Here is an 18329-nt window from a genome sequence, read left to right as displayed (position 1 = left end):
TCAATCATCAAGGTAAGCAAATCCCAGAAAGTTGTTTATCTGGAGGTTATGTTTCCAGTGGGAGAAATATTTCCTCACTCATCCAAGTGACTTCTTAAGAAATGACAAAATGTTTCTCCCACTGAAAACTCAAAGTCCAGATGAACAGAACATCCTGGAATTAAATGACAGAAAAAAAAATGAATGTTTCAGTTTTTTATAATGTAAAAAATAAACAAATAGGATATTTTCTGAGAATTAACAAAAACTTTCAGTTTTGTAATTACAGGAGAGTCTGAGCAATGAGCTAAACCAAATTTTTCTTTAATTTAACACATTTTTTTTTTTTTATTTGTGCTGACAGGTTTCTTCCATCTACTCTGACAACATTTCTTTATCATGCAAAAAACTTTGAGATACTATTGAAATTGCACTTGTTTTTCTTCTATGATATTCCAAGGGACTTTAAATGGACAGTTAGACGTCTTTACAATGACAGAAAGAGGAATTTCACTAGTGTGGTCCACTTAACATCAATGTGGGCAGCATGTGACCCGGGATGTAAAATGAGTCTGACATCCCTACTTTAGAGCTTAAGTGAGTAAAAGGATTTTAAATGTAATGTTTTACAGTATAAATTGATCTGAAATAATAAATTAAATAATAGTAAAAGAAAGCTCAGTCTGGTGGAACTATATAAAACAACTCTCCAGTGTTGCTTTTTTTGTTGTTGTTAAATTACTAAGAAATATACTTTGCTGCTTATGGACACATGAATGGGCATCATTTCCAGCGATTGATTCGTCGCAACTGGACGTAGGCCAGGCACATGCAGACAAATATGATTCCCAGCAAGGCCACCACGTTCCTCCAGAAGCCCCACACGGAGTAGTCGATACCTTGCTCTTCCAGGAAATTTTCCCCTGAGATGCTGAAGCACAAGACACAAAGACACATTTAATCTGTGTGTGCATGTGTGTGCATAAGTTTTAAACAGTAGCTACGTTATTTCACTCACACTGTGTTGTTGCTGTACAAAAACAGTCCTTTCAGCTCGTTAATGTATAGAGCCTAAGAAAGAGAGACAAAGAGATCAGGCTGAACAACCTCCTCACTTCACATAAAGGCACATTCAGCCCCAGTGGCCTCATTCTCACACACAAATCCTCCTCCCTTGCTTTGTGTCTTACATCCAATCCATATTTGAAGATACTGATCCATTTCACCCAAGAGAGCCAGCTCAGCATGGCGTTGAGATTGACGAGAAAACCACCAAAGACCTGAAACATAAAGAGGGAATGAAACTCTTAAGTGCCCATTCCTCTCTTGTACATGTCATATATGAGTCTTAGCATCTCACCATCATGAAGACGAAGGGCAAAGCAATGAGGATGTTTGCCATCGCAAATGTAGAAACACTCGCTGAGACGAGGAAGGCCAGACCAACTCCTGCCAGACTGACCAGAGATATGGTCAGAGTGAAACAGACGAACGTCTCAAAGGCAGGCTTCAACCCTGAAGGAATGGTGGACACGTGCACACAGGAAGACAGGAAATTATTGAGCGGGCTGCTCCTGGCACAGTGGCAGTGAGATCAAATGGAAGCTTCCAAATGAAAAGTAATCAACAGCGGCTCAATTAATTAGGAAGTATATTATGGGGAATCCAGATTTTATTCATCAAAACTGGAACACCCTTGAGATGAGGCTCAGCCTGTGCAGAAGGAACTGGGCTGTTTCCTTATTCACTAATTTAAAACTCTCACACATACTGCAAAACCACTCTGTGGATTTGGAGTTAACCCTAAATAAGAAATTTCATGGATGTGAATGAAACAGCAGCAGCTCCTCTCTGTACTTGGTAACTGAGTGTATCAGAACGTCTTTCATGATACGACGCAATGTGTGTTTTGTATGTGTATGTCTGCTTGCATGCAAGGATGATGTTACCCATCATGTAGTAGGCAATTGCTGAAAACACAATGATGGGAATCATGCGATTGGGGATGAGATCAGCAAAGATCTTGGACAGGAAGTAGACGGAGGTACGGTAATAGCCGCTAGAGTTCTCATGACTGCAACAAACATTAACAGGGAAAAAAACATAAACTCAAAAACAATGTGAGAGGGTGAAAAGGGTTAGATTCACTGACAATTTGAAAAACAGACTTTTTTTAGCTATATTTTATATCAACGTGTGATGCAACTCATAAGCATGCACCTCTTCTAAAATTAAGCTCACGCTAATTCATTGATGATTGCATTTAAAAAAAAATGCTTTAAAAGGCAGCAACACCACACACTTGGTCAGGACATCCTGGCTATAAGTCCAGTTAGCTATCGACTACAACAGGCAGCCACCTATCACTTGCTGACACCCAGCTATGCTTTTAATAATGAAAAGCCTCAGTGCAATTTAAATGTGTGTGTTATACAAAACAATTACTCCCAGTACAGATATCATGAGGAGGTCAATTATCTATAAACTCGAAAACATTTTTTTTTAAATTTTCACAAGACTATAAACATGTTAATTACTGCTGTGAAGTCTATTTTAACAGCAACATCTACAGGGAATGACTTGCTTTTGAAAAGAGCCCCAAGTGGCAGCTAGAGGAACTGCAGTTTTGGCATTTTGGCTGGTTTTTTTCCAGTCCCTGAGATGACTGCCATGTGAGTTTGGTTTTCTTGCGAACAGCAGCCAAGATGAATTAGCTGATGAGTATTAATGAGGTTATGTTGCCTCTCTTAACGGGGCTCTAGTCCAGAGTCCTTGCAGAGAGAGCGTAACCCAGATTACTTTGTCATAGTTACAATTTACAAATGTCCAAAAAAATATGTCTCATGCAGGCAGTCATAAAGCCTTAGGACTACAAAACAGACACACTAATTAAATGTGTGTGTTGCAGGCAGATGGTGGGTAACACCTTTCTCACCAGTGGCTCTTCCCAACAATATGAGCAATCGATAGAAATCATTTGTCACCTTTAAGATGGAAAAACACATAAACAAAATTATTCTGTTTACTTGTACAGCTATTCTTGTGAGAGTTTTCTCCATTACAATCAGTGAGAGGCCAGCTTGTTTTATTTCACACCTCTTTAAAAGCCTGTCTGAGGGCTAAGACTCAGTTTCAGGGTCAATGTTAGAGTTAGGTAGGGTTAGAGCTCCGGATTTATTTGTAGTCCTTTGTGAATGCATTACTGTAAATGAAATATAGCCAACAGAGCATGACTGGCTCTGCTGGAAAAATTAAAGACCCTTTGCTCTAGTCCCTTCTGTCTTTTCAGAGTACTGTTGCATTTTCCTGGTGATCCCTGCATTTTCCAGACAACTGCAGGGATCACCCAACTTTCCCAAAGTATGTTTCTGTTTATTGCTATGCAACTGGTCTGAATTATATGTTGAGAAGTTTTAGAGTACATATGGTGCCAGCGACCCTTTTGGACTGACACAAGAGTGCTGTATTGGTTGTAGGAATCTGATTGGGTTCTTGTAAAAGGCTCTTTCTTTTAAGGGGTCCCTGTGCAATAGTTAGACATGTGTAGTGAACCACAGCTGAAAACACTGTATAACAAATGAACTATTTTCTCTGACTTGAGTAATAATGAATAAAAATCGCAATGTCCAGTTGTTTTTGGAATGTCGTGTAACCTCTATGAAAACAAAACTACATGCCTTGTTTTTATGATTTATCATCTCTGTAACTATGGTGGATTTAAGAATATAGCAGCTTTGGCTTTGACTGAAGAAAAATACAGAATAGCACAAGCCACACTTCTAAAGGGCACACATAAGCTTAATGTCTCACTCACATGAAGATCGCCCTTTCATTTATAAAGAGTTCAACAGCAGAAAGATTCCCAAACACCATGTTGATGATAAGGAAGAAGAACGCTCCACTCCTGCCATTAAAAGACAAAAGAGACAATGGTTTAAAAAGTTAAGAACATGTCAGCCATGATACATTACTGTGAAAAGTATTTGTCACACCTACATGTGTCATCAAACAAATGTTAACATTAGACAAATATAACCAGAGTAAATGTAAAATGCAGGATTTCATTTATCCATCCATCCATACATTTTCTTCCGCTTATCCGGGGCCAGGTCGCCAGGGCAACAGCCCAAGCAGAGAAGCCCAGACCTCCCTCTCCCCAGCCACCTCCTCCAGCATATCTGGGGGAACACCAAGGCGTTCCCAGGCCAGCTGAGAGATATAATCTCTCCAGCGTGTCCTGGGTCTGCCCTGGGGCCTCCTCCCGGGGGTACATGCCCGGAACACCTCACCCAGGAGGCGCCCAGGAGGCATCCTTGTCAGATGCCCGAACCACCTCAGCTGGCTCCTTTCGATGTGGAGGAGCAGCGGCTCTACTCTGAGCCCCTTCTGAATGGCCGAACTTCTCACCCTCTAAGAGAGAGGCCAGCCACCCTTCGGAGGAAACCCATTTCCGCCGCTTGTATTCGCGATCTCGTTCATTTATTCAGGATTTCATTTATTAAGAGGGAAATAAACTATCTAAACCTCCCTGACACTGTGTGAAAATGATTTGCCCCTCAGAACATCCAAAAAACTGCAGGTCTCACTCGTCTCAGTTAAGGTCAGTCTTCATGATTCAATAAGAAAGAGACTGGGAAAAAAAATGGCATCCATGGGGGAGTCAAGTGGAAAAAAACAGCGACCACAAAGAACACAAATGCTTGTGTCACATTTACCAAAAAACATCTTGATTATCCACAAAACCCTAACCACAAAAATACTCTGTGGATTGATGAGACAAACGCTGAACTCTTTGGAAGGTTTGAGTCCAGTTGCATCTGCATAAAAGTGACCCAGTATTTCATGACAAGAACATTATACTGACAGTCAAACATGGTGGTGGTAGTGTGACGGTCTGGGGCTGTTTTTCTGTTTCAGGGCAGCTTGCTGTAATTGATGGAAACATGAATTCTGCTCTCTACCAGAAACATCCTGAAGGAGAATGTGTCACCATCAGTTCATGCCCCGAATCTCACGAGCACACTTGAGTTATACAGAAGGACAATGACTAAGAACACACCACAAAGTCCACCTCTGAATGGCCAAAAAAAAAGGTTTTGGCATGGTCTAGTCAAAGTCTGGACTTAAATCAGATTGATATGCTTTGGCATGACCATAAACCTCAAACAACTCACGGTGTAAAATGCTCCAACGTGGCTGAATTAAAACAATTCTGTGCAGAAGAGTGGGCCAAAATTTCTTCATAGCACTGTAAAAAAAAAAACCCATTAGAAGTTATTGCAAATGCTTGATTGCATGTCTTGCTGCCAAGGGTGGCACAACCAGTTATTAGTTTTAGGGGGGAATCACTGTTTCACACAGGGCCATGTAGGTTTGGATAGATTATTCCCTTAATAAATAAAATCATCATTTGAAAACTGCATTTTGTGTTTACTCGGGTTATCTTCATCTAACATTAAAATTTGTTTGACGATCGGAAACATAAGTGTGACAAATATGCAAATAAATATGAAAATCAGGAGGTGGGCAAATACTATTTGACTATCTGGAACCAAGTGGCCTTCACAGTAGCGGCCCTGCAATAATTCCCTACAACAATATACGGTTAAAAACATTTTAAATTATATTATGTGGAATACAGAGGTGAAAATGGAGCAGATACCCTGAATTAAACAAAGCAGACTGTTGTGTACCTGTTCTGTAAAGCCTCGGGCAGTGTCAGGGGCATTTGGTAATAAATGAGTCCCACGAGAATGGCAAAGAAGATGTTGAGAGCCAGTTGGGCGTAGGAGGTCTGAGGGTTCCTCAGAGTGTTCAACACTGTCCTGCCACACACCACACGCATCTAGCTCACGCACACACAGATGCACCACACACACAGACACAAAGAGGATAATTATCAACATTTTTTATGAGTAGACAGTAAAACTGAGTCGGATCAGCACACAGCCAAGCACACTGAGATAACAGCTGGCTCGTAAACTCTGTGACATAACCTAATAAACTCACGTCTGCTTCTGTTAATCATTAAACTAATGAGACCTGAGATTTCCAACAACCAGAAAATAATCTATCATTTTAAAATTAAAAAATGTTCTCTGCAACTGACGATTTGCTCACCTGATAGAAGAAAGAGGTGGTGTAGTTGGCCGGCTTGTCTTCACCTGTGACCCCGTCAACAATGCTCTGGTTCACATGGTCCAGCTCCTCCATCATATTCTGGTACAGCTGGGACTGCTGATACTTTATTGTTAAGGGGTTTTTGCAATTCTCTTGGGTGAGAGAGGAAATCACAGTGTCAAGTTAAGGACAGCATAATAAAAACATTGATTTATAACAGCCACCCAAGAAATCTAAGTGAGATTGGTTTGGAGATATAAAACTGAGCAATTACCCCAGAAGTGCTTAGTTACGTAACACAAACCTTCCTTTACGTCACGTTAAGTAAACCTAGCTGCCTCCCAACTCAAAGTTCAAACATGCTGCACAAACACGAGCTTGGTTTGTAATAAGTGAGGCTTTTATAGCCGCCCAGTATGCGGCAGGTTGTGTTATGAAGCAAAAACATTGTAGAATATAGTTTTTGAAATGCTGTTGGAGCAATCTGTGACCGACATGTCTAAAACTGTAACTTCACCAATAACTTTATCCAACATTGATTTTTTTTTTTCTTACTCACGAAGCACCAAACCATGCTTGGATATTTAACTGGTGTTACAAAGAGTGATTTGTCTATTTTAGAAGGTTGTCTTTGTGTGTGTCTCTCAGCAAAAAGTAGTTGGTGGTTGGAGAAGCGAAGCTTGGTGGTTGGAGAACTTTTTTTTTTAACTGAATTATTACTTACCTGCCATGTCCCATTGTACTGTTGATTTTGTTTCTCCATTTGTGATGTCCATGAAGAAGTCAGCTGGATTGTTGAAAGGCTCAATCTGATAGCCTGTGCAAAGCACACACAGACATACTGATAAAACCTCATTCAACTTTAAAAGCATACAAAATCTGGATTTGAGGAAGTGCTACATCCATTCATGAATCCAAGAACCAAGTTCAGGGCTGGATTATCTAAATAATCTCAGATCATTTTCACACTGTAGAACAAAGTTAAGTATGAACATGTAAAATATAAAACAGGACTTAAGTCGTGCCCTGACTTCTGACCTCATTCAGCAGCTCACATACTGTATATTTCCCTTTGGTATTCAACTGCTCATCATTTTTTATAGGATTCTCAGTCAGAGTCTTCCAACTTTTACAGTAAATATACAAACTCATGCATTACATACCAAGGTCTGTGAAGTACATCAGGACATGTTCTGCTGCTCCTGCATACACCACCTCCCCTTTATGCATCAGTGTGAGGTGGTCAAACTGTTTGAAGATGGAGTATCGGGGTTGGTGGATGGAGAAGATCACAGTCTTGCCTCTTCTGGACAACCTTGATACATTTTTGGACATTTTTATTACACAGACGGCAGTAGATGGTGACATAAAGAGATCATTTACACCAGAAACACCAGCATAGTGTAAATGTGAACTAAAGATAGCAATGAACAGCACGCTGCTGTTTGACTCTACCTAATTTTATACAGCGTGCTTCGGTTTTGTGTTATTTGTGTCTTTTGTGTATGTGTCTAATGAGTGATAGTTAAGTAGCTGCGCTGTACTTGTGTAGTAGACCGATGATGCAGTTTGCAGTGTTAGAATCCAAGCCAGTGGTCGGCTCATCCAGAAACAGCAGCGAGGGAGACGTGATGAGCTCCATCCCAATGCTGCACCGCTTCCTCTCCCCTCCTGATACACCACGCAGAAACTCCGTGCCTATCTGAATACACACACGCAAAACTTACTTTGCATCTAAAATGTGCAAAAAGGACAAACTAGAGTGATACTTCTGTTATAAAGTTTGATTTTTCAAAATAAAATGGGAGAGTAACTTTTCTTGTATGTAAGTTACACCAAAACACCAAACTTCAATGTATTTTGGTAGCAATTATATACAGTTTAGTTGGAACTGTGGTCTTATAGTAATAGGATTTAAAAAGCACTAATGATAAGTTATTTTGCATAAAATACTGTAACATTTTTTGATATTTCCTCTACAGTTTAAAAAAAGTAGTTTGTGCATGGTGCTCTGTACCTTAGTGTCAGCACAGTCTGTAAGGCCCAAGTCTTCTATGATGGTGTTTACTTGCTGGTGTTTATCTGCTGTGGAGTGATCCTTAGGGTTCAGACGCAAGTTGGCACTGAAAAGCAGGTTCTCTCTCACGCTCAGAGTCCCCATCAGAATATCATCCTGGAACCAAAAGGGCGATGTAGATAAACCACTCACCAGTGTGTGATGTTAAAAAATATGCATCTGTTTGCATCTGTGTACCTGAACCACGTAGGCAGAGCTGAGCCTCAGGTCAGACGTGACAACTTTGCCGTTCACCAATACATTTCCCTGACGCAGTCCAGCTGGATTTTTCCTCCCTGCAAGTACATCCAGGAGTCTGCGATCAGGATAAAAAAAAACAAAAAAAAACACATCATTGGGTGGCCTGTTCATGCTTATAAACTACTGACTGTGTATTTGCAGGGAAATGTCTTACGATGTTTTACCGCTTCCTGTGGCACCCATGATGGCATTCATCCCCGGTCTTATGATCCCACTGCAGCAAGTCATGCAATGCTTTAGTGATCCTTAATACATAATCCACAAGATACATTCTTTCTACTCAATCATTGGAGGTTATACTGTTCATTTCTTTCAATGCTTTCTGCAAAATGCAGAAAATAAAATAAGATTACAATGCTATGAAAATAAAACGCCACGGCCAAACACATACATGTGTACTTTTAGCATGCTAAGTTACAGCATATTGAAAAAGTAGAGCTGCAACTGAAAACTAATGTTATTTACACTTTTATTGCCTGATTGACCTGTACACATTAAAGAATTAAAGGAAAAATCAACACAAAGTGACTTAGCAAGGTGATAGACCAAAACATGTCACTAGAACAGACTCACTGCACCTCAGTATTCCTTAGTCATGGCCAGAGATGGGCAGTAACGCGTTACTTGTAACGCGTTACTGTATTCTGATTACTTTTTTCAAGTAACGAGTAAAGTAAGGGATTACTATTGCAAAAACGGTAATTAGATTACCGTTACTTTCTCGTAGTAACGCTGCGTTACTGCGTTACTAAAACCATGATTTTTTGCAAGAATGTCTGGACAGTGACTTAAGCGAGTGCGCAGTTAGTGACAACAGCTGTGTGCAGATCAACAATGGATCACATATCGATTGTGGGAGAGCGTATGAGCGTGCAGTGTTTAAAGCGTGGAAGTACTGACCTTACTTTGAGTTTGATTCCATAAAAAGTGACAAAAACATTAGCGTCCATCGTGGGTGGGAAGAAAACTTCTTTTTACAGCGAAAAAAACCCCTAAACTTCCAAGCAAGCACCAAGTGCGCAACGACGTAATTAGAAATTCACAGAGAAACTCGCGGATTCTTCCACTGACCGCGGCACACCTGCACCAGGGTAAACCTCCGCCTACCGCAGTCCTGCTTTACAGGTGAAAATAGAGCAACAGGACCGCTGAGTCTTTGACTTTATTTATTTTCTGCTGTGTTTTACTTGCATCTATTTGAAAGAGTGAGTGTAAACACAAAAAATATTTTATTTTATGTGCTGGAATGTGTAGAAAATAGGTTTAAATGTTAAACTAATTTATTCAAGTCAGGGAATGTTGCATATAATTAAATTTTTGCTTGATGCATAAAGTTAAAAGATTAAAACTAATAAAACAAGTTGAAAAAAAAAAGAGACTTTTCCATTTGATTACATTTTGTATGATGGATTATGTAGAAAAAGTAGAATTGGGCTGAAAGATCTATCGCTTTATCACCTCTTCAGGTTGTAAATGTAGTAAATGTTGTAAAATGTTTTTAAAAAAGTAACTAACTAAGTAATTAATTACTTTTGAAAATAAGTAATCAGTAAAGTAACGGGATTACTTTTTTGGGGAAGTAATCAGTAATTAGTTACTGATTACTTTTTTCAAGTAACTTGACCAACACTGGTCATGGCACATTAGGTCTCTAGAAATCTACTTGAGGGGTAAACCCCATTCTTTTCAAAGATACTGACCAATGTGACCCAAAGTCTACCATAGGCGTTTAGGTAGTTGGGATCTGGTGATTGCAACTGCCATATTTTATTGATATTTTCATAATCATCAAGCCATTCAGTGACACTGCTTAATAAATATGAACTCAAGTGGATCCAAGTCAAGGAGCATAAAAGAAACCACCTATAGTTTTGTTTTTTGTTTTTTTGAATTTGTTACTCATATGTTTAGGTGTAATGAGAGTGAACCCAGTCTAGCTCAGGTTTTTAACCTGCCAGAACATCTTTGACTCTTTTTCCTGATTAACAACAGAACAACGTATAAGCTCAAAAATAACAACGTGGAAAGTGCATAGCGTATTTCTATGAGACCAGTGTAAAAACGTTGACTGTCACATGCTATAGTTCCAGCATGTTATCAGTCACCATACAGTAATAAAGCTGTTATATCACATAAAAGTATATGTAGATACATTCACATTCTCCCGGGTAACCAGCATGTCCTACCTCACATCATGGAGGATGATCTTTTCGGGCCCTATCTTGCGGCAGAACTTTGTTTCTTGAACACAGTAGAGGAGGTTGCTGAATGTGACAGTTGGACCCCGGTCCTGAAAGTAGTCATCAACAGGGATACTATTCTCCCCCTTAGTCATGTTCAAAGAATGGAGTTGCTAGCAGAAAGAGAGGAAAACGGAGTCTGGAAGCTGGGTTCAAAAGAGAGAAGCAGTCTGGCATAGAGACCTGTGCAGGCTGAAGGAGATACAGGTGAGTGAAAATGTAACCAAAAGATATCTTTTATTACCCATCGGAACTTTGGACTCTCTCAATCCTTAAAGAGTTGTGGCTTACTGTGATCATGTGGCACTGAACTCTCCCATTCAAAATCACAAGCACAGCAGTAATTCCACCCATGAGCATTACAATCTATGCAAGTAATTTGATGGCAGCTGGTGATATGCGTGTAGTATAATGCTGATTACCCCTATGAAAGTATTGCAGATGTCAGCCATTCTACCATACCTATAAATTAATACATGTTTATTTATACAGGTAATTTATACACAGTACGATTATTCATATTCATGAAGGCGACAGCAGTATTAATGCCAGCAAGCACAAATTCTGTCATGGTCCTGGGTCGGTGACCCAGCGCTTTGAGTTTATTATTATTTTTTTCTAGTTTATTCTGATTTTGTATTAGTTCTTTGGGTTTGGTTGTCGTGTTTATTATCCCTACCTGTGTCTCCCTCTGTGCTCTGTTCGGGTCCCCGAGTTTTGTGTTGTAAAACAGTCTGTGTGTTTCCTGTTTTACTTTGTAGGTCTGTGTCTCGTTATGCCCATTAGTTCCAGCTGTGTCCCCTCCTGTGTGCCATTTCCTGATTACCTGGTGTGTGTATTTATAGTCTGTATCTGCCTGTCCTCCTCCTCGCGTTGTCTGTGTTTCTCTGTGAACCTTCTGCATTTCGGGATATCGCTGTGTCTCTCTGTTCCTTGCCTCGTGTCCTCTGTTTGTGTTAGTTTTCCCAGTTTAGGTTTATGTTCAGTTCTGCCCTCACCTTGGGTTTTTTCACTGTAAATAAATCTCCACCTGCATCTCCTCTGCCATCTGCATCTTGGGTCCTCATTCATTCCACCACACGACTGCTGCCCCAGCAGTAAATGCCCTTTGCAATAAAAATGAAGCCACAAAGTTGAATGCACATTAAGAAGGTGCTTAATCCACAGATTTTGAAAGAAGAAATAGCTTATTGTTACTCTTACAAATAAACAGTCACATTAAAAAGCAGCCATTTGCTTCAGGGATTTAGTGCTATACTCTGATATGACTTGTTGTTTATTGTGGCTAATGAATAAATAATAAATAATGCAGCATTAGGAAAACTACTGTTTTCTGACTTCACACTTTGTGAGCTACTGTTTGAGAAAGTTTGAGTATTTAGGAGTATTTGTGTACCATGATTGTTACTTGGTCTCAGTGACTACTGTTCAGTCTACTGATACTGGTCTTGAATTTAAAACGAAAACAAAGAAAAAGTATGAGCACAAACAGGGTGTCCTTAGACCTTTGACCACACTGATTACATGTACGACATTTCCATGGTCGGGCTGCCCCCTAACGCACGGAATCCACTGTAACAGGCTATAGAAAATCTTCTGGGTGGGATCAACATTGTTTTTCTCCGACTATTTGTCTTTTTGTCACCGTCCAATCAGGCTTCGTGTTCAGCATCAAGTACCGCCTAGAAAATTGTTTCTACCAATCTATTTTCAGCACAGTGAGATAATGGGAGGGGCAAGCTCCAGAAATTCCGAGGTGTTGTCATTGCGTTCCTCAGTTTTGTGTGTTTAGTACTGGGTGTACGGGTGGGGTGTTAAATATCTACAATGTGGCTATAACAGCAGTTCTGGTTTTTATTTTGTGTACTTTGACGTATTGTTCCGGTATAGCACAGAAAAGTATAGCACAGCCGGGAAATTAAAGATCCTGTATTTTACACGAAGGTTAGCTTATAAGCTATTAGCTAACGCCTAACGTTAGCTATGGAGGAGAGGAAAGAGGAGGGAGAAGCGGAGATCCAAGAGCACGGCCCCGAGCACTGGTTCTCGAAATGGGAACGGCAGTGCTTAGCTGAGGCGGAACAGGATGCGCCAAACGAAGAGGAGTCCGAGCAAAGCCAGCAAAAGCTGTGGCACCTCTTTCAGAACTCAGCCACGGCGGTAGCACAGCTCTACAAAGGTATGTACAGAAGATGCCGGAATTCAAGCTAAGCTAGCCGCCTGAGCTAACATTATCGCTGGGCGGAGAGACACAAAGGGCACTATTCAAACTCATTCTGCTCACTATTCACAGCTTTTTCTCTAAAGTACAACCGGCGTTGTTTGTCACCGTTGTAGTTTGCAGTTGGACTGGGAGGTGTATTCTTTTAAACAGAGTTTAAAATCGAGTCTTCGTCGCTTCTCGTCTTGATTATCGTGACCCTGTTCCTTTTGCTAGCTAACTATACCACATGCTAACGCTAGCAGCCGCTAACAGCCGGTCACCGTGTCAGAGCGTCGGACAACAAGGCTGAATGTAGCTCACGGTGGCCTTAGCTGTCAGAGGTCTCACTGGTTTAAGGGATTGAAAAGAAGACACGCTAAAATGTCCCCGAAATACCGGGTTAACTTGCCGGTGCGGGCGTCACAGGTTTATTACAGTTGTTCGTCGGTTATGTACACGATATGGCTTACACAAAAAGTGTTTTGTCTGCCGGTTATCAGTTATACAGCTAGTCAAAATGGCGAAACACAGGGAGGAGATGGTAGACTGAAAACAAGACATTTGTTGACGCTTAGTCGTAATTTTTTATTATAGCGGTGTTGTGGACGTCCAGAAGTTAACGACACAAAAGACGTTTTATACCAAGACGCAGTTCAGTTTCCTCTTTCTGGGTGCAATGATTTTCATTACCAGAACAAAATGGCGAAAGGATTACCATAAATGTTGTTCTTGTTGAAAATTTGTCCTGCCCAGATATGGTTTTTTTTTTTTTTTTTTTTTTTTTTGCTCTGACAGCCTCTCATCAGGACCAGAAACTCGCTGTAAATTGTGATCCCTTAGTAGTTCAGATTTGTCCTGCAGGGTTTTTTGTGTGTTAAATGCTTTAGTTGCCTCGAATTGCCTTGATCACCAGTATATGGGATTTATTTGATGTCCTATCCTCAATATTTATGGAGCTCTATTTCACCAGTACAATTACGATGTTTGTCCACCACTGTCTAGAAATCCTGCTTGGTCAGGTACTTCTGTTTACAAGACCCTCCTCACCATGTGTCCTAAAATCAGGAACACACCTGTACATGAATACACTTATGAGCAGCCAGTGCAGAAAAAATGTAAGAGTTTCTAGTCAGGAAAACTGCATTTATTTTTTGGGTCATGAAAATGCTGTCATTGCATTTCTTTAAAAAAAACAAAACAAAAAAAACTGGAGGTAAACATCGCACAAGTTGTTGATATTCACATAATTTTACTTAAGCATCCTAAGCATATGCATAGTTTTGAGAGTTTTAGTTTTAGCCTTGAGACTTATTGTGGTGGATACTGAATTTGAAAATGCTCAAACAGTATTTCTCAAATCTGAGGTCAATCAGCCAGTCTGCTGACTCAGTCTTTAGGGTGTCTTCCATTGTAGCCAGAAAGCTATTAATGGATATGTGGATCATGACTTCCTGTTGTGTGCGTCAGTCAGTGTTTGCAAAGACACATACATGTTAAAAGGTGACAAAGTCCATGGTTTCTTGAAGATTAAATGGTATCTATTCTTTAGCTCCATGGCACCACAGCCCTGCCGAACTAAAAGTAAAATCATTTTAGAAGCAACTCGGTGGCCATCTTGTAGCAGATTTTTAGTTTCAGTCCCCATCTGTACAAGTAGGAAGAGAACCATAGCCTCAATTTCAGTCGTCAGTGGAACATTAGTTAAGACAGTAAAAACCGTTACAAAAGTTTAGCATCTTCACCGTAAATAGGGTATAAAAGCGTCCCATTATAGAAAAGGAGTAAAGTATACTTTAGTCATTGTAGCACAGATGCAGAAAAGTTCCAGTTACACAGTTAAAGCAGTTATGAACCTTAATGTGCACAGGTGTCAGAACTGCATTATTAAGTAATATTTTTCTTGTTTTGGCTGTTTGACAATGGGACAGCAGCCATCTGTCGCATCTCCCATTGATTTCTGGGAGTGCAGATTTTCCTCCTTTTTTGAACTTCAGTGCATTAACTCATTGCCATCCATTCTCCTTCAGGATTTTCTGGTAGAGAACCAAATTCATCGTTCCATCAATTACAGCAAAATTGGCCTCAAGCATCAAAGCAGCCCCAGAACATCACAGTACCACAACCATGTTTTACTGTTGCAGTGCTCTTCTTTTTATGGCATTCTGTGCTGGTTTCAGCTATTGTCTCATCAGTCTACAGAACATTTTCTCAGAAGTCTTGGGGATCATGAAGATGTTTTTTGGTAAATGTGACACAAGGTAGTGGTTTTCCCCTCAACTCTCCCATGGGTGTCAATTTTGCCCAGTCTCTTTCTTATTGTTTATATTATGAACTCTGGCCTGAACTGAACCAAATTAGGCCAAATTGTTTAGATGATGATCTTGGTAGTTTTGTGACCTCCTGGGTGAGTCTGAGTTCCTGGAGTAATATTGGTAGGCCGGCCACTCCTGGCGAGGTTCACCACTGTGTTTTCTCCATTTGTGTATAATGATCTCACTGTGATTCGCCTTTAGAAGTGCTTTTGAAACCATTTTTAGGCTGATAGAAACATAGTCATTGATATCTTTGCTATTGAGTTTCCTTAGTCATGGCATCATTTGTTGCTTTTTGATATCTTTTGAAGCCTACTTCATTTTGTCAGAGAGGTGTTTTAACATTTTTTTTATTTTATTTTATTTTAAAAAGAGGGGACAAACACTTTTCCATGGGACTACATAAAGTCTCAGATAAAAATCAAAATACCAGCAGACCACAAACCGAACCCGGTGCTGCAATTTGGCCTTTCCTACACGTTATGCATCTGTTTATAGAGTAGATATTTATGTATTGCTCAGTTAATTTTCTGTTTGTTCACTTGGTTTTTAGCTCTCATTTCTTTTTGTTTGTCTGCCTTTTAGCTCTCATTTCTTTTTGTTTGTCTGCCTTTTGTTCTTGTTGCTAAAGAATAATTTTGTAATTCACAGATCGAGTATGTCAACAGCAAGGACTCTCCCTCTGGGTGCCCTTCCAAAATGCAGCCACAGCTGTCACTAATCTGTATAAAGGCAAGTAAAATGATACTGTTAACCATTATGTGGTTCAGCCTTTTTATAGCATTTTATATGTACAAGTTGCGATTGTTGTGTCCAGAGATACTGAAATTAGGCATCCTTGTATGTCATCAGAGAGTATGGAGGCCCGCCAGCGGAGCTATGACCTGGGCATCCACTTAGGCTATCAGCGCAGGAATAAAGAGGTGATTGCATGGGCGAAAAAACGCAGAAGAACTATCAGACGAGAAGAACTCATTAGCTTCCTGTGTGGCAAAGTTCCACCTCCTCGTACAGCTCGCGCCCCACCCAGAGTTTCCATGGTATCTGCGAGCAGACCGTCACCTTCGGAGACTGGCAGCTCAGTGGAGACCGACCTGCAACCCTTTAGAGAGGCCATCGCACTGCATGGTTAGCCAAAGCACCTGAACGCTTTATGAAGTTGCAAGGCTCGAATTCATATAAGTTGTCTTATTCCTTTTTTTCTTTTTTCCCCCCATCTCTTCTTTTCCAGGCCTTAGTGGTGCCATGGCCAGCATCTCTGTGCGTTCTGGTCCTCCTGGTTCCCCAACTCACCCTGCACAGTCTCTCAGTCGTCGTAGGAACGGGCTTCATGATGTGGACCTCAACACCTTCATAGCTGAGGAGATGGCACTCCATTTAGATTCCACCACCAATCGTAAACGAGGCCCTGCCCCCTGTAGTGATGTCATCACAGACTCACCCACGCATAAACGTAACCGGATGCTCTGAACTCTTCCCACACCACTGATCCCTCCTCTGTCTGCTCCTCAGTGGCCAACTGGACAGCCGATGGGGACTCGCGCCTTGGCCAACCACTGAAATCTTCCTTAGTCGCAATGCTACAAATAAAGAAAAAACTGTTCTCAGCGTACATATTTAGCCCCTCCTTTAACCCACTCATTTTCTCAGCAGGAAATTTGGTGTTGTCTCACACGTCCTCTCAGTGGTAGAGTTCTGTTCCTTTTAGCAGATTTACTTTCCTGTTTGTTAGCCCTCTGTCGATCTGATACCGAGGCAAGCACACGTTACACTTGAAGTTCTCGACGTGCAGAATGTTCAGTTGAGATAGTGGTTGTTGTTTATTTTGGGGGGGGGGGGTTCTGGCCGGGCTCCTTTGTGCTTCACATTCAGTGATCAGATGGACCAGACTGTTGCCTGCAGTTTGCGGTTATCTTCCCCTCTTTCCTCAGGCATACTTCCTCCTCTTTTGAGTGCTGGCCAAACCAGACTGAATTCGGGCTCCTTGGGAGGCCAAACTGCCTCCCTGCCGCGTGGCTCAACTCAAAACGCTTTTCAGCGTGTGCATCTCATTCTGCTGCTCTGTGTTTGTGTATCTGACAGCAGAACTGCCACTTACTGTGTCGTACTTGTCTTCGCCTTTGAGAAAGCTGCTACAGTATCTCTGATTTTTGTGCAACAAAGAGTGTGTGTGTGTGTGCGTGTGTGTGCACGCATGCGTGTGTGTGTACGCTTGTGGACGCAGGGTTCTGGCAAATCCAGTTTCCACTTCACAATTTTCTCTTTTATGAAATTCATCCCATTTTATTTTTCTTCAGTTGCTCTTTACAGTCCAAGCCAGGGTTTTATCACGAAGCAGGTCATTCATATCCACACAGATAAGTGGGGTGATGGGGTGGGGAAAGTGAGATGCATCTTATGTCTTTTATCTCTGCATTTTCTTTTTCTAACCATGCTGTTACCTGTTGTAACGTTACAAATAATACAAATGCGCTACGCACAGTTTCCATATCAGCGTCCAGGAGAACTCGATACAACACAGGCTCTCAAATTTTTTGCATTATGAGCAGTAACAGTGTTTCAAAGGCTGCATCTTTGTTTGCATATGACCCAACAGTAACTTGGAGACTGTTGCCAATTACTCGTCTCTTGTTTTACAACCCTTTCACACCTGTGACTTCAGCTTTAAATCTAGAAAATTACAGGGGGCAGCTGCCTGTGAGCTAGTGGAGGGCCGATGGCTGTGATATTTTACTTTAGCCCGCTCATGGACTATTGGGTGTGTTGAGTCAACAAGGCACTTGTTTTTGCTGATTTCACACTGCTTTGTGATACAATCTTGTGTAATGTGTGTACATAACATGTAGGTGCTGTTATATGTGGTACATTATTGTAAAAAGGAGTGCAAATCCATTGGGATGTCCATGTACAATAACAATTCTGACATTAAAGAACAGTACAAGTGTTCAACTTGTTTGAGTTTTCTCACAGTTATGTTCATTGTGTTTAGTGCAGGATGAGTTTTTCTCGTTTCTGTGATATTTTAATAAAATGCCTCAGTTGTTGGTCATAAAAGAACACTAAAGCGTAGGACGAAGTGGGAAAACCTGAGCCTTTCAGGTGTTAGCTGTTGCAGTGCTTCTCTGTTAACTCATGCCTTTTTTCATTTGATACCAAGA

General features: G+C 40.8%; 2 protein-coding genes across 4 annotated transcripts; one reads left to right on the top strand and one right to left on the bottom strand.

Moving 5' to 3' along the window:
- Window positions 1-334: 334 nt before the first annotated feature.
- On the bottom strand, window positions 335-11474 carry abcg2b (ATP-binding cassette, sub-family G (WHITE), member 2b). 3 transcript variants are annotated; one of them, XM_040023661.1, is made up of 16 exons: window positions 11336-11474; window positions 10603-10769; window positions 8571-8630; window positions 8354-8471; window positions 8117-8272; window positions 7644-7801; window positions 7263-7414; window positions 6824-6916; window positions 6100-6251; window positions 5673-5824; window positions 3794-3883; window positions 1929-2053; window positions 1340-1494; window positions 1170-1259; window positions 998-1050; window positions 763-910 (listed from the first exon to the last, which is right to left on the bottom strand). In XM_040023661.1, exons 2-16 carry the CDS (start codon window positions 10749-10751, stop codon window positions 763-765), a joined length of 1851 nt encoding a protein of 616 aa, XP_039879595.1. In that variant the 5' UTR covers window positions 10752-10769; window positions 11336-11474. The 3 variants fall into 3 exon arrangements, with proteins under 3 accessions (XP_039879597.1, XP_039879595.1, XP_039879596.1); XM_040023662.1 differs by lacking the exon at window positions 11336-11474 and adding an exon at window positions 10901-11042; XM_040023663.1 differs by lacking the exon at window positions 11336-11474 and having other exon boundaries at window positions 335-910; window positions 10603-10751.
- Window positions 11475-12407: 933 nt separating this feature from the next.
- zgc:77849 (UPF0472 protein C16orf72 homolog) lies at window positions 12408-18124 on the top strand. Its single transcript, XM_040023667.1, has 4 exons — window positions 12408-12835; window positions 15823-15903; window positions 16024-16299; window positions 16403-18124. The coding sequence occupies exons 1-4, from the start codon at window positions 12640-12642 to the stop codon at window positions 16639-16641; spliced, it is 792 nt and encodes a 263-aa protein (XP_039879601.1). The 5' UTR covers window positions 12408-12639; the 3' UTR covers window positions 16642-18124.
- The last annotated feature ends 205 nt before the right edge of the window (window positions 18125-18329 follow it).

Source organism: Simochromis diagramma, unplaced genomic scaffold, assembly GCF_900408965.1.
Source record: "Simochromis diagramma unplaced genomic scaffold, fSimDia1.1 OVJJ01000302.1, whole genome shotgun sequence".
In the NCBI taxonomy this organism is placed as follows: domain Eukaryota; kingdom Metazoa; phylum Chordata; class Actinopteri; order Cichliformes; family Cichlidae; genus Simochromis; species Simochromis diagramma.
This window is presented reverse-complemented; position numbering and strand designations above follow the sequence as displayed.

Coding starts and splice junctions, on each gene's coding strand:
- zgc:77849 (XM_040023667.1), top strand. CDS start 12,640: ATGGAGGAGAGGAAAGAGGAGGGAGAAGCGGAGATCCAAGAGCACGGC. Junction 12,836..15,822: donor GGTAGCACAGCTCTACAAAG/GTATGTACAGAA, acceptor TGTAATTCACAG/ATCGAGTATGTCAACAGCAA. Junction 15,904..16,023: donor TGTCACTAATCTGTATAAAG/GCAAGTAAAATG, acceptor GTATGTCATCAG/AGAGTATGGAGGCCCGCCAG.
- abcg2b (XM_040023661.1), bottom strand. CDS start 10,751: ATGACTAAGGGGGAGAATAGTATCCCTGTTGATGACTACTTTCAGGAC. Junction 8,273..8,353: donor GCTCTGCCTACGTGGTTCAG/GTACACAGATGC, acceptor TTTTGGTTCCAG/GATGATATTCTGATGGGGAC. Junction 2,054..3,793: donor AATGAAAGGGCGATCTTCAT/GTGAGTGAGACA, acceptor TGTTTGTTGCAG/TCATGAGAACTCTAGCGGCT.